Genomic DNA, 16,798 nt, shown 5'->3' on the forward strand with positions numbered 1-16,798 from the left:
AAAATTTGGTGGGCTTGTAGTATGAATTTATTTCCAACAGTTACCCCCAATTCCCTTAGCCAAGGTACTTGGGTAATGAGAATTTAGTCAAAGTCTTCTGGCGACTTGTTGTTTGACCTTATCTAAGACTCATGTCTCCCTAGCGAGTGTGCTTTGAGCTTGTTAGTTGGAGCTCTTCAGCTCTGTTTTTGACATCACCTGAGTTCCCAGGAGCACCCCCCAGCTCTATCCTTTGCCCGGGGGTTAAACCTGTCATATCTTAGAGATATTCGGGGATCATGCCCAATCATCTCTCCAATGCTTGTTTTGACAAACTAGGCTCCAAACATACGTAATAATATTCAAACAATAATTCACAAGTCTTTTAACAGTCTAACCTTTGTTTCCCGTTCGCCTTGTGGTAATTCATTGTTTTTGTTCAAAGTTTTCTCATTGTCTCCAGGAATAAACCTGTACAATAATACGCTAATAATGATTTATAAATCTTTCAACAGACAAACTTTTTGCTTCCCATTCGTCTTGGGGTAGCTCATTGTTTTTGCCTAGGGTTTTCTCCCTATCTCTAGGGATGCTTCTTGTTTTTTACCAGGTTGTCTCCTGTTAATTGTTTTTGCCCAATGTTATCTCCTTGTCTTATTGTTTTTTACCGGGTTGTCTCTTTGTTACCGGGGATGAGTCTTCTTGTTTTTTACCGTGTTGTCTCTTGTTACTTGTTTGTGCCCAAAGTTGTTTCCTTGTCTTTGTTTTAGAAGGTTGTCTCCCTATTCTTGTTTTTGTTCAAAGTTTTCTCCTTGTCTTCGAGAACTTTCTTATTTTTTACCGGGTTGTCTCCTGTTAATTATTTTTACTCAAGGTTTTCTCTTTGTCCTTGTTTTAGAGGGTTGTCTCCCTATTCTTTGTTTTTATCCAAGAATTTCTTTTTGTCTCCGATGGTGACATATTCGAGGGTGACATACCCAGTTTTTCTTTGACATATCTGGGGGTGACATACCTGGTTCTTTTTTGAAATATCCGGAGGTGATATACCTTATTCTTCTTTGAAATATTCGGGGGTGACATACCCGGTTCTTCTTTGAAATATCCGGGGGTGACATATCCGATTTTTGTTTCAAATATCCGGGGGGGTGATATACCCGGTTCTTTTTTGAAATATTTGGGGGTGATATACCCGGTTCATCTTTGAAAATATCCGGAGTTGATATACTCGATTCTTTTAATCCTGCTTAACAAACTAAACTTTAACCTCCAGAATAATCTTCAACTATGATATATGAATATTTTAATAGACTAATCTTTGCTCCCCTTTCGCCTTGGGGTAGCATCTTGTTTTTGTCCAAGGTTTTCTCCTTGTTCAATAGCACTTCTTTAGACGCTCCGCGTTCATTGCTATTTCTTGCCATTGTTACACCCGGTCCTGGAAGTAGCTTTTTCGGGGACACCTTTCATGGTTACATTGTAACATTGGTGGGCCGCACACTAGTCTCCTTTAACTTCCACGACCTTGTGATCAGTTGGAAACTTCATCTTCAAGTAAGTGTGGGCTTGATGTTATTGCCCGGAGTTCGTTGAGTACTGCTCTACCAATGATGGTGTTGTATGCTGAAGGTTTGTCAATTAGCAGAAATCTCACCGTTATTATCGCTTGATTAGGGATAGTACTGACGGTCATCGAGAGATCAATGGTGCCAACTGGTTGAACCTGTTCACCTGTGAATCCCATCAGCAAGAACTTTGCTACTCTGACTTTTTCTTGGCTTATGTTGAGCTGTTTGAAAGCTGGTAGGTATAGGATGTTGGCTGAACTCCCGTTGTCTACTAGAATTCTGTGCATTTTGTGGTTGGCCATCGTTAAGGTGACTACCAAAGTATCTATATGGGGGATATCCCTTCATAGTCTTTATTCGAGAATCCAATCACGAAGGACTCTTTCTTTTGAACCTTTATCGGCTTTTCAACCGCTCATATCTCTTCATTCCTTGCTTGCCACGCATAAGCCTTTCTTGCGCGGTTAGACTCTCTTCCTCCGAAAAATCCTCCAAATATTCTACGAATTTCTCCTATCAGAACCTGGTTTCCCGATGCTCCATGCTGGATCGGCCCTTGTTGATCTATGAGATTAACAGGGTTGATGCTAATAACTGGATTTATCAGGTCAACCTCACTAGCGTGGTTCATCGGTTTTGGATTAGGCTGGACCATTGGACCAACTTAGTTGGCTAATGTCGCTTGTGACTTTCCCTGCCGGATTGCCACACTTCCCGATTGCGTTGTGGCCACTATGACTACTCAAAATTTTCATATTGCCCATAATTTTTATTTTATATATATAAAAAAAATAAAATTAGGATGCAAAAATGTGCAGATGGCCAAAGGGGTAGCTACGGCTAACTCGATTTTTTTTTTTTTTTTAAAAAATAAAAAATAAAAAAATTAGTGGCAATATAAGAAGTTTTGGATACAACTGGTCAAATTGTAAAAAATTGAAACTTTGGGGGAGTAGGTTGCAAAAATTGAAACTTTAGTATTCTAATTTAAATACGCTGTCAATTTTGGGGGGTAAACTGTAATTTTTTCTTTTTTTCTTTGTTATTTATTTATTTATTTTTTAAATGATCACATGAGGAAAATGTTAGGCCAAAATTGTGCTCAAAAGTTGTATCTTTATCATTTTTTTTGCTTTTATAAGATTATATCAAATGTGAAATGATAAAATTTAATAAAACACTAGTATTTTGTCAATCAAAATCCTAGGTAGTAAATAGCACATGGTTCAAATTGATGTAAAAAAGTAGCTAAACCAAGTTGATGGAAAATATCACTTTATCTCTTATAATTTTGATGCACAAAATGTGGGACTATTAGATTTAGCAAATGTCATATCAAATTGCTTTTGGACAATATAGGCGGTCCCCGCCAATAGGTGCTTTTTTTTTTTTTGGTAACAATGTGTGTTTGCTTTTATCAAATTGCTTTTCCACTATCCATGTGTGACTATTAGATTTAGCATATGTCATATCAAATTGCTTTTGGACAATCTAGGTGGTCCCCGCCAATAGGTGCCTTTTTTTTTGGTTTTGTTTTTTACTTTTTTTGGTAACAATGTGTTTGCTTTTATCAAATTGCTTTTCCACGTTTCAGGTGGCAGTGTTTGCCGAGAGGTTACGGGTCTATTTGATAAATGATTTTATTTTAGTTTTAGTTTGATATTGTAGCAAAAAGTAATTAATGTAAAAAAAAGTAAAAATATTATTTTTAAAAAAAAAAAAGTGAAAAAGTAAGAAAATTTCGTATGAAAAAATAAAAAAAATTTGTTTTGTAGTAATTTTTTTATTTAAATAATAATAAAAAATGATTGATGTGATATAAAAAGTAAAAAAATATTAAAAAAATAAAAAAATGAGATAAATAATGTAGAGTCAAAATCAAGCAAAGCCGTTTATTAAACGGAACCTAAATGAACCCAGGGCCGACACCGTAGTGCTTGTTAGGTTGGCACTGTAGTGCTTTTTTAGGGATACATGTTTGCTTTTTTCTTTTTTTTTAACAATGTGTTTGCTTTTATCAAGTTGCTTGTGGATGATCTAAGTGGCAGTGTTTGCCAAGAGGTTGGATGAACCCAGGGCTAACACTGTAGTGTTTTTCTATGAATATGTGTTTGATTAATTTTAATGAAAATGTTTCACGGAAAAAATGAAAAAAAATATATTTCATATAAAAAAAATGTAAAAAATTTATTTTGTAGTAATTTTTTTATTTAAAAAATAATAATAAAAATAATTGATGTGAGATAAAAAATAAAAGGGTAGAAATTAATTTTGAGGTGAAGATTTTTTTTTTTTTGGGGATTTAAGAAGAGGCCCGGTTTTTTGTTTGCTTCATTCAAATTGCTTTTCGACGATCTAGGTGGTCCCGCAAGTTGGTATTTTCTTTTGTCAAATTCCTTTTCGACCATCTAGGTGGTCCCCGCGTGTAGGTGTTGGCTACGATTTAGGTATCTTTCTTTACTTCTATAAATATAGGAGCTTGTAAGTTTTTAGGTGTTTGCAATAGGATCCTGCGTGCAGCTCGTAAGTATTGATTTTCCCGTTGGTCTTTTATTTAATCTAACTTGTTATGTTGGTTCCTTGTACTCTCGGTGTTTTTCCGCTGCTGTATTATTGATTTGAAAAAGAATTTGTTCATATAATCCTTATTTTGCCCAGGGCGCAGATTGTTGCACTCTCAGCATGAATTGCGTCAGCAATTACGAACTTCTTTCTGCAATCACTACCCGATTATATTTGCAATGCCGTAACTATGATATCTTATTGCAATTGAGAACGTAATATTATCTTCTGAGCAAGTGAAAAAAAGTTGTTATGCGATGAAAGGTTATGTTTATACTCCGTTGAATCACTGATGAAGAGGCGAAATATTTGGTTGTACTCCATCGTATCGCTGTTGAGCGGATCATCTTGTCGCTTACTGGTAATGAGTAGCTCATAAACTCGCTAGCTCGCTGTGAAAGAGCAGATCAGAGAGTTGCTGGTAAATAGCATATGCGTGCTTGTTTATGTGAGATACTTCCCGGATACCGTGGATAACAGTAAAAAGGGCTATGCTACAGTGTCACGTAATCAATGAAGACCTAGTTTGTTTTAGTTTCACCATTGCACGTAAAAAGTTTTACTTCGTTTGATGACTGACATGTTATTTAAAAAATTAAACGGTGTGGGTAATCATAAAATGTAAGTAGCTTGTGAAGGCCAGCCAAGCGAGAGGACTCATGAGAATTGAAGGTATTTCATCACGGCCGTGGGTGTAAAATTCGTTCCTACGTGGAGATAATTATTAGTGGATCCAGCCTCGTTAGATGCTTGGAAAGGGTTGCGAGCAAGTTTTTAGTTAGCAATCGGGTTGGGAGTCTCCTTCTAAGTAGTCGTATTATTTCGAATGTTGCCTTAATTCTTATTATTTCGATTGTTGCAGTATGCCAGACGACGTCCCAATGTTATGCATGGAAGCTTGGTGTATTCGCCCGTTCAGGTATCTGCATATATTGATTAATAACTAGCTTACGTCATACCATTTTTATTTGAGTACATTAGGTAGGATCGAACTAGTTTAATAGATTATATAATGTGATGATCCCACATGGGGGCCTGAACTGTGTGACCCCACTTGCAAAGCATATGACGTTTACTCATCTCCTCAACACGATTATAGCGAGAATGGGCCCATGACGGAGTTTTTCCATTTCAGCTGATTACGCTACCTCTACCCCACCCAGTCCAGCCGTTAGACGTGTCTCGTTTAGAATTTTCCCTCGAGTCACGAGGTTTGTCTTCTCGCATCCGGTGCGGTTGCGCCATGTGACCGACCTTTTGCGAGCTGGTCACGTGTCAATGTTCCTTTCTCATTAATCTATTAATTGCCCCCACTGACGCGGTGTTCAACTTTCCCCACCACTCGCGTGGGTCTGAACTGTGTTCTCTTTTATCTGCTGGTAATTTGTACGCGGTTTTTAGACTTCTCATTCACTCATTTTTACTTTATTTTGAATAATTTCCGCCTTCCGCCCGTGGTTTTCAAGTTTTCCCACGCATTTTTCAACTTTTCCATCGAATTGGTGTCCCACCACTGCGGAATTACGCAGATTATGACTTTTCTCCACCCACTTCCACCACCTAATGAATGCATGAACCACTCAATTATCTACTCCACTAACCAACCTTATCTTTGGCGTGGAACTCTATGAACCATTCGTGATACACCCCAATCAATGAATCACGACAAAAATCATAGAAAAACATGTGACGGCTCATGGAAAGATTCGACTGAAAACTAATAATGCTGTTCTGGCTGTCATCGGCTCTTTTATTATTATTATTATTATTATTATTTTATTTTTATTTTTTTAATTTTTGTACGTAGTTTTTAGACTTATCCTGCACTCTTTTTCAAAATAATTTATTTTGAATAATTTCCGCCTTCCGCCCGTGGTTTTCAAGTTTTCCCACCCATTTTTCAACTTTTCCATTGAATTGGTGTCCCACCACTGCGACAATTACGCAGATTATGACTTTTCCCCACCCACTCCCGCCACCTAATGAATGCACGAACCACTCAATTTATCTACGCCACTAACCCACCTTATCTTTGGCGTGGAACTCTTATGAACCATTCGTCGTGACACACCCCATTCAATGAATCACGATAAAAATCCTAAAAAAACATGTGACCGCTCATGGAAAGATTCGACTGAAAATTAATAATGCTGTGCAGGCTGTCATCGGCTCTTTTTTTATTATTATTATAATTATTATTTTTTGTACGTGGTTTTTAGACTTCTCACGCTTTCTTTTTTAATTTATTTTGAATAATTTCTGCCTTCCGCCCGTGGTTTTCAAGTTTTCCCACGCATCTTTCAACTTTTTCCATTGAATTGGTGTCCCACCACTGCGGGCAAATTACGCATATTATGACTTTTCCCCACCCACTCCCACCACCTAATGAATGGGTAAATGAACCACTCAATTTATCTACGCCAGTAATCAACCTTATCTTCGGCGTGGAACTCTATGAACCATTCGTGACACACCCCATTCAATGAATCACGTCAAAAATCATAAAAAAACTTCTGACAGCGCATGGAAAGATTCGACTGAAAATTAATAATGCTGTGCAGGCTGTCATCGGCTTTTTTTTTATTTTTATTATTATTATTATTTTTTAAGGAGGTCCCCCTTCTTCCCGTGTTTTTCAAGTTTTTGCACGCATCAGTTTTTGGCTTTTACCACCTGCTCCACCACATATTGATGCATGAACCACTCAACTGTCTACTCCACCAAACATTATCTTTAACGTGGCACTCTAAGAAGCATTCGTAACACACACTCCATTCAATGAATCAAGGTATAGAAACCTAAAAAACTATGTGACAGCTCGCCTAAAGATTTCAATGAAAATTAATAATGCAGCGCATGCTGTCATCTACTCATCAACTGTGACATTATCTTTAACGTGGCACTCTTGAGAACCATTCGTAGCACACCACCAAACGCAGTTTTTGACTTTTCCCACCTTCTCCACTACCGTAATGATGTATGAGCCACTCGACTGTCTCTACTCCCATCAAACATTATCTTGGCACTCTTAAGAAGCATTCGTAACACACACTCCATTCAATGAATCAAGATATAAAAACTTAAAAAAAATATGTGACAGCTCGCCTAAAGATTGCAATGAATATTAATAATGCAGCGCATGCTGTCATCTACTCACCAACTGACATTATCTTTAACGTGGCACTCTAAGAACCATTCGTAACACACCATTCAATGAATCATGATATAAAAACCTACCCAAAGGAATACAATCGGCTCAAATGCAACTGATAATTGGGCTCACCTACACCACCCCCCTCCCCCAAAAAAAAAAGAAAAAAAATCTTATGAATTAGGGCCAATACCCCAGGGTGGGATGTGGGATGGTTTCCTTATTTTATATTCTGATCACTTAGAAAATAGAAAGTGTATTATCTTAAATTTAAATGAGACTAAATGCGTATTTGGCCAGCTGTTCTAATTTTTTCTTTTCTGGAAGTTGTAATAAAAATTAACTGATACGATAAAATGGTAAAATGATTTTATTATTTGTGAGAAAAAAAGAATAAAATTGATTGGTAATAAGAAAAAACAAGTTTGTGTAAAAAGTAAAGATTATGTAATTCAATTTATTTATTGTTATATGCTTAAATTTTTAGAATAAATGATAGTTTAACACGGTGTTAAAGTCGTAGGTTGATTTTGAATCTGCACTTCATAGTTTGGAAATTAGGTTTATCTTTTTATTTTTTTTTTGACATGTTCACACAAGGGAAGGGGAGGGGGGATTCGAACTAGTGACATTTGTTTTATTAAGCGTAGTTCACAGCTAATTGAGCTACCCCTTGGAAACTTAGGTTTATCTATTAAAAACAAGTTTGAGTTCACAAGTGAGGACTTGTATTAAGAGTAATGATTAAATAATTAAATATATATATTTTATAAACTTAAGTTTTTGGGTTAAATAGTAATTGAATATGGTGTTAAATTCTATTGCAGGAAGAAATGTGGCGCACTACTAATTTTATGCAGAAAAAAATATTGGTATGCTGGTAAGGAAGAGTTCACAGGTGAGGATTAGTATTAAGAGGATTAGTATTAAGAGTAATGATTAAATAATTAAATATATATAATTTAAGAACTTAAATTTTTGGGTCAAATAGTAATTGAATATGGTGTTAAATTCTATTGCAGGAAGAAATGTGGCGAACTACTAATTTCGTGCAGAAAAAAAGTACTGGTATGCCTTTTAGGAATAGTATTGAAGAATATCTTGGGTGTGACCTTCCTCTCCTAGACCTTCTTAAATGGTTAGTATCAAATAATTATTATTAGTTTTTTCTATGTAAATAAATTTTATAATGGCTTCACCTGCATTCACATTCAAACTCTTATTTTTTTGTGTTCAATATTGTTTTTATTAATTTTCAACAAATACGGAATTATAAAATTATTAGTGCATTAAATAAGTTGATTTTTAAGGAACGAGGGATACTTTTTATGTTAAAATAGTGAAATGATACATGTTTATGTTCTGCCCTTTTTTTTTTTATAAAAAAAAAAACAAATTCGGTCACAAAGTAAATAATCAGATAATTTGTATGGTATATCATTAACTTAGGGTAAATCAAAACAGCAAGCCGCGTGCCCAAAAAAATAAAGAAAAAAAATTTTCACTGGCGTGCGTGGGCGTGCCACGCACGCCGCGTGCTGCCAATCAGTGCTTATTAACTTATATGGAGTCTACTTAACTCTATCATTCTGTTTGAAATGGTATGGAGAAATTATTGCCAAAATAATTGATATTAACATAACAGAAAGTGTTATATTTGTTTTAGAAAAATGCTTTGTGGGTGTGTATATATATATTTTTATAAATTTAATAAATTAATTATTAACATATAAATAAAAATAGAAGCAAAATTTTAACTATAAATTAGATATTTTTCGGTCTATTTTAGAGGGGAGAAGATTCTATTCTCATAATGTTTGGAGTAGTGTGTCACTTTGTCGTGTTCTGATTCCCATTAATTGAATTTTGATTCCCCACCACTCATGAATAGTGATGTGCATGGTTTCCACCAAATGGCTATAAAGGTTCAAGCACTCTCCCCATTTGCGTTGCGTGTTTTTTGGCGACTTCAACTCTTTTCCCCTATATTTGAATATTTCGCACGGTAAGGGCTTGTGTTGGAAGGAAATCTTTCCCTTCAATTTTTTTTATCTATTTCTTTAGGTTGATTTGACACTACATACATACGGTTAACTCAACTCATTTTTTTTTTTTTGAATTTAGTTGATATTTTTGAACTCAACTAATAATAAATTTTAAAGTTATAGATTTTAGTGTGGTAGCTTGACCACCAGGATGAGTCTCGGGTTGGTGATCGAGCTCTGACAAGGTTTCGGCGGTGGCTCAAAAATCGCTCACCCAAGATATGCTCCTCCCCTCGTGTAATAGTTTTTCGTTAGGGTGGTAAAATATAAATTGTTTATACGTAGCTGGAAATTTATAGAAGTTCAAAGAAAAAAAAGTCCAAAAATGTAAGAAAATGTGAGAAATTTTTTAATAGTGGCCGGAGAATGGATATAGTTTTCTTCTGAACTGGGTTAGAAGAAATTCCTTTAATCCAGTCTATAAAAATAATATGTCTATTTTTTTTAAATAATATGTGAGATTACTTCAAAAAAAAAAAAAAATGTGAGATGTATTTGAGTTTTTAACGTCTTCGTAGGGACCAGCACGGGACTTGTTTGGGACCTCACAGTCATACCTGGGACCCTATCGGGACGTGACTAGGATTTGTTTGGGACCTTGCATGGCCCTGCTCGGGACTTGATGGCGACCCGCCCGAGACCCCACTGAGACATGACCGGGACCCCGTTGAGACATGCCAGAGACTTGAGTGTTCCCGCTGGGACTTAATCGGGACTTGCCCGGGACTTGATTGTTACTCGCCCCTGGACCTTCACGGGACTTGACCAGACTGGGCGTGTCTTGGACAGGCCTAGGTGAGCCCCGGCAGAGTCCCGAGCAAGTCCTCACTGGGACCTCGCCGGGACATGCCCGGGATTTGAATCATCCCGTCGGGACTTAATCGGGACCTGCCCGGGACTTGACTGTGACTCGCCCTTGGACCTTCACGAGACTTGACCAGGACCCGACTGGGCGTGCCTTGGACAGGTCCAGGTGAGCCTTGACGGAGTCCCGAGCAAGTCCTGATTAGGTTTCAATCAAGTCCTTGTCTTGTCTAGGGCAGGTCTGGTAGAGTCCTGGGTGGGTACTAATTGGCAAGTCCTGGTTAGGTCTCGGGTGGGTCCCGATCAAGTCCCGGCGGAGTGTCGGCTAGGACCCGGCGGGGTCTCAAGCGGGTCTTGGGCAAGTCCAGGGTGAGTCATGGTCAAGTGACGGCGGGGTCCCGAGCAGGTCCTGGTAGTGTCTCAGGCAAGTCTCGATCAAGTCCCTAGCGGGTTACGGCGGGGTTTCGGTCAAGTCATGGTCGAATTTCATGCAGGTCTCGGCGACGTCTCGGTCAAGTCCCATATGGGTGTCCGGCAGGTCCTGGTCAAGTCTCGGGCGCGTCCTGGGCAAGTCCGGGCGGGTCTCGTTCAAATTTGGCCAGGTTCCTGGCAGGTCTTGGCGCGGTCTCGAGCATGTCCTAGGTGAGTCCCAGTCAAGTCTCAGCAAGGTTTTGGTGGGTCTCGGCTAGGTCCATCGATTTAAGAGTGAGATGCTCACAGTCAGGACATAGTTTATAGTTTTCAAAACTGTTTTTCGAAAATTAAAGCAGAATTTTTGGTGAAACGAAAAATATTTTTCGTTTACCATTATTTTACGTCGAAGTAAACACCATTTAATGCAGAAATAATTTTCTGGAAACAATTTTAGGTCGAAGGAAGCTGAGATTTAATTGAAATTTCTTTTTTAATTTTTAAGAAATGGTTTTCGATATTAAAAGCCATAAACCATTTTTGACCGTAAGCATCCCAAAATCGATGGACCTTGCAACGAATGCTTTGAAACTCATCGAGACTAGTCCAAGACCCACTCGGGACCGCGCTAGGACCTGCCTGGGAGTTGACTGCACCTGAAAAAAAAAAAAATTAATCTTTTTAATTGTTTTAAAAAGTAATTTTTTTTTTCAAATTAAATGCATGACATGTGGCGACATCTGATTGGTGTTGACATTGCTTTCTGTGAAATTTTGGAAGAAATTTTAACGGAGGTATCTGAAAGTCATGTGTACTGATAAAAGTAAACCCAGAAAAAAATAAAGTGTTGAAGCTCTTAAGGCAAAAAACTATATAACCCTTAAAAGAAATTATGAGGTAATTGTTTTTGTAACGGAAGAGAGTGACTATTAATGTAAATCTTTGTGCGTGGATTGATTTTGGATTTTTTTTCCTACATTTTGTGTGCTTGAAATGACTTTTTTGGCCAATCATGCAAAATCACTTTAGCAAGTGGATGTGCGGATGCAGATTCTAGAGGAGGTCTTGGCGACATCTCTATATGCGCAAGGGGCTCCTCCTGTTTAGACAAGGTAGTGAAGGTGGGCAAGAACCGCACGAGTAGGTTCATGTGAAGTTAGAAGTTGGTAACGAGGAGGAGGTGATGGTGTAGAAAGATGCGCCTTGAGAAACCATGGGGGAGACAGACAGTTGGAGGGATTGAGAAGAGGGAAATATTGTCTTTTGCAATTTTCCGAAGATAATTTGTTGGAGTTGAAAACTAGGTTATATTTGCTAAATTTAACTAGGAGTTTGCTTGCTTTATTAAGGATGCTCTCAGAATGTCGAAGACCCAGCTCATTCGGATTAAATGAAGAATTGGTCATTCGGATTTTTACGGTGTTTTCTTCGACGTAAAATAGTGGTCAGCGACATTACTAATTTAGGTTCCGTTTACTTCGACGTAAAATGGTTTCGAAAAAATGATTTTCATATTTTACGGTGTTTTCTTCGACGTAAAATAGTGGTCAACGAAAAATATTTTCATTTTGACCTAAAATTCTTCTTTAGGTTTTGGAAAATGGTTTACGGTTTTGAAAACCGTAAATTATTTTTCAACTATGAGCATCTCATTCTTAAATCGATGATCCTTGTCAAGACCCACCGAAAACCTTGCTGGGACTTGACCAAGATTCGTCCGATCGGGTAGGTCCCAAGAGGGTCCCCTAACCGGGACTTGTCCGAGACCCTCTCGGGACCTACCCGGAACCTGTCTGGGACTCGGCCAGAACCCGCCTGGCACTCGACTTGGACTCAACTGGGACTCGCTCAGGAGCCTCTCGGGACCTAACCGAAACTTGCCTGGGACCCACCATGGACCTGAATGGGACCCGCCCAGGTCTTCATCAAGACCCGCCCAGGACTTGCCTATGACCTCGCCAAGACTTGCCCAAAACCTACCCGAGACTTGCATGGTGGGGTCTCGGTCAAGTACAGGATAGATCCCGGTGAGGTTCCAAGCAAGTCCATGGCGGGTCCCGATCAAGTCCTTGCAGGTCCCAGGTGGGGTCCCGGGCAAGTCCTAGGCGGGGTGCTAGTCAAGTCCCGGGTAGGTCCTGTTCAAGTCTTAAGCGGGTCTTGGCGGGGTCCCGAGCAAGTCCCGAGCGGGTCCCAGTGAAGTCCTAGGTCTTAGGTGGGGTCCATAGCAAGTCTCGGGCGGTTCTCGGGTCTGTCCCGGACAAGTCCCTGCAGGGTCTCGAACAAGTCCCTTGCAGGTCCCGTCGGGGACCTTATTGGAAAGTATATATATATATATAAAAAGATATTAAAAAATTGGTTTCTGTGTGAAAGGTAAACACCATAAAGTGTTTTTAACGAAAACTATTTTATGTCGAAGTAAACAAGGCCTTCAATGAAAACTTTGAAAAGTTCAACGAATGAAGAATATAAGGTATGTTCGGCAAGATTCTCAAATGACTTAAAGCATATGGGTTTTTGAGATGTGTCCTCACCAGATCAAAATATCACCAAATGAGCGAGTTGAAGGTTATAAAGTGCAACACAAATATAATGCGCATGTGAATAGGAGAAACCCCCCATAACAAGTAAAAAGTGCTACACTTACCACATGGTATTGGTTCACACAAATATATATAAATATAACAAGTTAAAACGAAATTTTTATTTATTTATTTATTCGAACGAGGGAAATGGAAAAGAATAAATGGAATTTGAATCCCATATATCGTAACATACAACAAGCAACCTCATTGCATGCCGTCCAAAGATAGCCTGACAAAAGCGAACATAGTAAATATGTAAATAGTGGTGGTAAGAGAAAATGTATTATATATATATATATATAACAAACTAAAATGTGGAAGTAACCACTAAGGTAATGAAATGCAGTGCACATTGCCACATTTTAGTTCCTTAGCCCCATTGGTCTCAATTTTTTTTTTTAGGTAATTATATTATGGACATAACTTGTATTGCACAAAAATTTTGTTAGAAGAAATTTAAAGAATAGGGTTAGAAGTGTGTGACTGAGAAAAAGAGAAAAATGTAATGAATTTGTTATTAAAATGAGAAATTAAATTGGTTGTGTGCCAAAGCACATGGGCTATGAATGCAAGTTTGACGAGAGCTGTGCAGAGAGAGAGAGAGAGATATGTCCTCTCTCCCTGTAATTTTTTGTAATATCATATATGTTAGGGCGGGCCCTCGATGACCGCCCACCACAGAATTATGCATAATTAAATCAAGAGTTATAAACCATTTATTTGTGATAAATACAACTTAATTAAGTGTAATATTGTCTATATTCAAAAAAAGAAAAAAAGGATGGCGGTCGACTATAAATACCCATACGATGGGTTCGTTTCAGTCTTGCCATTCGTGTATGTTGAGAGTTCAAGCTATGGTTTGCTCAGCATTAGCCTTGTATCTTCTTGCTATGACAGTGAGCGTCGCTCAAGGTGCTGCCTCGCCGCGCTATCCAGGCCCCAGGCCTTTGCCTCCGTCTATAGGAAACCCTGTTATCCCCGGGCATCATGCTACAAATACCGTCGTGCTTGACAGAGTCGCTCCTCCGCTAAGATCACCGAAAAAGGCTTCCACTCTGCCTCCTACAGCTCTCAATGGTGAGCCAAATGTTTCTCCTTCCTGCTACCCCACATCCTTAATCTACAAACTACTTGATTGCCCTGTTAATTATTGCAATCTGATGTTTAGTACAAGGCTTTTGTAATATTGATATGTTTAGAAACTACTTCCCCTCATGCTTTCTTTCTTTCTTCTTAATCCAGGCCACAGTCTCGATCCTCTGCTGAGCTCAATGCAAAAGGGACCGGTTCCTCCGTCTAGAGGAAACCCTGTTACCTGGATACCCGGGCCACCTGATAGGAAAACCGGTAACGGAGTCGCTTCTTCACTAGAGTCACCGAGAAAAGCTTCCGATGGTCACCCAATTGCACCGTCTCTAGGCAACCCTGTTATCCCCGGGCATCATGCTACAAATACCGTCGTGCTTGACAGAGTCGCTCCTCCGCTAAGATCACCGAAAAAGGCTTCCACCCTGCCTCCTACAGGTCCCAATGGTGAGCCAAATGTTGCTCCTTCCTGCTACCCCACATCCTTAATTTAGAAACTACTTGATAGCCCTGTTAATTATTGCAATCTGATGTTTAGTACAAGGCTTTTGTAATATTGATATGTTTAGAAACTACTTCCCCTCATGCTTTCTTTCTTTCTTCTTAATCCAGGCCACAGTCTCGATCCTCTGCTGAGCTCAATGCAAAAGGGACCGGTTCCTCCGTCTAGAGGAAACCCTGTTACCTGGATACCCGGGCCACCTGATAGGAAAACCGGTAATGGAGTCGCTTCTTCACTAGAGTCACCGAGAAAAGCTTCGGATGGTCACCCAATTGCTCCTTCAAGCACAGATCCTTAGTCTACGGTTTGGTCATGTGAAGGGAACGCAAAACTGCCCTCTTGTTCTCTATTGCTCCTTCGATGGCTTGTAAGTCCTTTTTGTTTTGGTGAACTCTCAAAAAATTTTGATCGTTGCTGATGTTTGTTGAACAAATGGGATCTGGAGAGCATTTCTGGTTTTTAGTTTTTGTTAGCTGCTGGTTGTAGGCTTTGATCCCGATGTACGTGCTGTATTGTTTTCAACAAAAGTGTTTTCATTTATCAGAAAGAAAATAGTTTTTGGCGTCACGAGTCTTTCTGAGTATCGTCCTTTTTCTTTGAATCTTTGCGACTCGTTTAAAACAAAAGAACTCGAAGGAATACTTTCGTTAGTTGGCCAGTTAACGCCGCTTTCTGCAGCATCATCTCTCCTCCTCCTTTACTGCCATCGTCCTCTGCATCACAACAAAAAATTGGATCTGATGGTGTTTTAGACATCTGGAGAGAGTCAGAGTCTGGTACGTCCTGTCAATAATGAACCGCCAGATCCTTGTCAATTTTTCGGCCTACAAGAAATTAACCAACATTCTTTTTCGAATATTAAATATACCAATCCTATATCTTATTCGCCGTATTATCATTATAAATATGAAAGCGTGTGTGTCACGCGCTTTCATTTTTATATCATTTTATTTGACCATCTTGTGCTTCGTGATATCATTAAAAATAGATAGAAGCAAATAAATCATTGGACATAGCATGAGTTATTTATTTGTTATTTATTTGTCTCCGCCCAAAAAGGAAAAACCTACGGCTTCTCGGTATCAGAAGCTATCATGTGAGAAAAGTATCATTTTTTTTAATGTCAATTCTATCAATGAATATGCTTTACTTTACTTAAAAAAACAAAAAAACAAAAAATGAAGATACTTTTTAATTTCGTTTTTTTTTAAAAAAAAAAAATCAAATCCTGTAAAGTGATCTTAAATAGAGATTCGGTAATTTACGTAATGTGATCAAACGCTGTGATGGGAGAGATTACGTTCACATCTATGCGGGTAGTGGGCCGATACCACCGACAAAGACAAAAATAGAACGATGACGTTCTCTCTTCAAAACACGTGCAATGCGGGACCCGCGTATAAAAATAAAATAAAATTTCATGTCTCGTTACAAGAAAATCGAGCACCCACAATAATTAAACTATTTTTTAAGTTTTCTCATAATAATTAAGCTATTTTTTAAGTTAAAATTCAAAGATAAATGTAAGATTGGTTTTTATGCTTTGACCACTTCCATGGCCTTTTCGGCCACATCTTTTTGGTTATTAGGGGTTGCTAAACGACTACCAAAGTGTTTGATTCACTCTCATTGGTTATAATGGGGTGGCGGGACTACCCTATATTTGTTTCAATTTTTTTTTTTTTTTTTCCTGGTTTAGTTTTAAATTTTTACATGATTTTTATTTTTTAAGAAACATGTCATTTGTTTGTGACGACACGTATGACAAAAGAACTAAGTTTATCTTTTCTCGTAAATATCATCTATGATAGGAATTGAAACATAGGTTAAAAAAAATAAAAAAAAAGTAAAATCTACTAAAAGGATAATTAACCTAAAAAAAAATTGTATTTCTTGTTTTAAATTTATTTTTATTTTATTTTTTGGGTTCCAAAAGTGTTGTTGGGACAATCGATTTTGCTCTGATTGTTTCGACTTTTATTTTTATTTTATGGGTTCCTTCTTTTTTTCAAAAAAAAGAAAAAAAATTGTCGAATAGAGAAAGGTAAAGATCTAGTATTTTTGTAATATATACTCACTTTTTTTTTTTTTTTTTTGTAAGTATATAT

General features: G+C 38.1%; 1 protein-coding gene and 1 long non-coding RNA gene across 2 annotated transcripts; both read left to right on the plus strand.

Moving 5' to 3' along the window:
- The first annotated feature begins 3,910 nt into the window (after positions 1–3,910).
- Positions 3,911–8,156, plus strand: LOC132166031 (uncharacterized). Its single transcript, XR_009438536.1, has 3 exons — positions 3,911–3,991; positions 4,203–5,025; positions 8,085–8,156. It is a non-coding gene; the product is annotated as an uncharacterized LOC132166031 (long non-coding RNA).
- Positions 8,157–9,184: 1,028 nt separating this feature from the next.
- LOC132166030 (vegetative cell wall protein gp1-like) lies at positions 9,185–15,257 on the plus strand. Its single transcript, XM_059576772.1, has 4 exons — positions 9,185–9,262; positions 14,000–14,179; positions 14,345–14,635; positions 14,801–15,257. The coding sequence occupies exons 3-4, from the start codon at positions 14,374–14,376 to the stop codon at positions 14,986–14,988; spliced, it is 450 nt and encodes a 149-aa protein (XP_059432755.1). The 5' UTR covers positions 9,185–9,262; positions 14,000–14,179; positions 14,345–14,373; the 3' UTR covers positions 14,989–15,257.
- Positions 15,258–16,798: the final 1,541 nt, after the last annotated feature.

The sequence above is a fragment of the Corylus avellana genome, chromosome ca11 (assembly GCF_901000735.1).
Source record: "Corylus avellana chromosome ca11, CavTom2PMs-1.0".
In the NCBI taxonomy this organism is placed as follows: Eukaryota; Viridiplantae; Streptophyta; class Magnoliopsida; order Fagales; family Betulaceae; genus Corylus; species Corylus avellana.

Coding starts and splice junctions, on each gene's coding strand:
- LOC132166030 (XM_059576772.1), top strand. CDS start 14,374: ATGCAAAAGGGACCGGTTCCTCCGTCTAGAGGAAACCCTGTTACCTGG. Junction 14,636..14,800: donor GCCTCCTACAGGTCCCAATG/GTGAGCCAAATG, acceptor TTCTTAATCCAG/GCCACAGTCTCGATCCTCTG.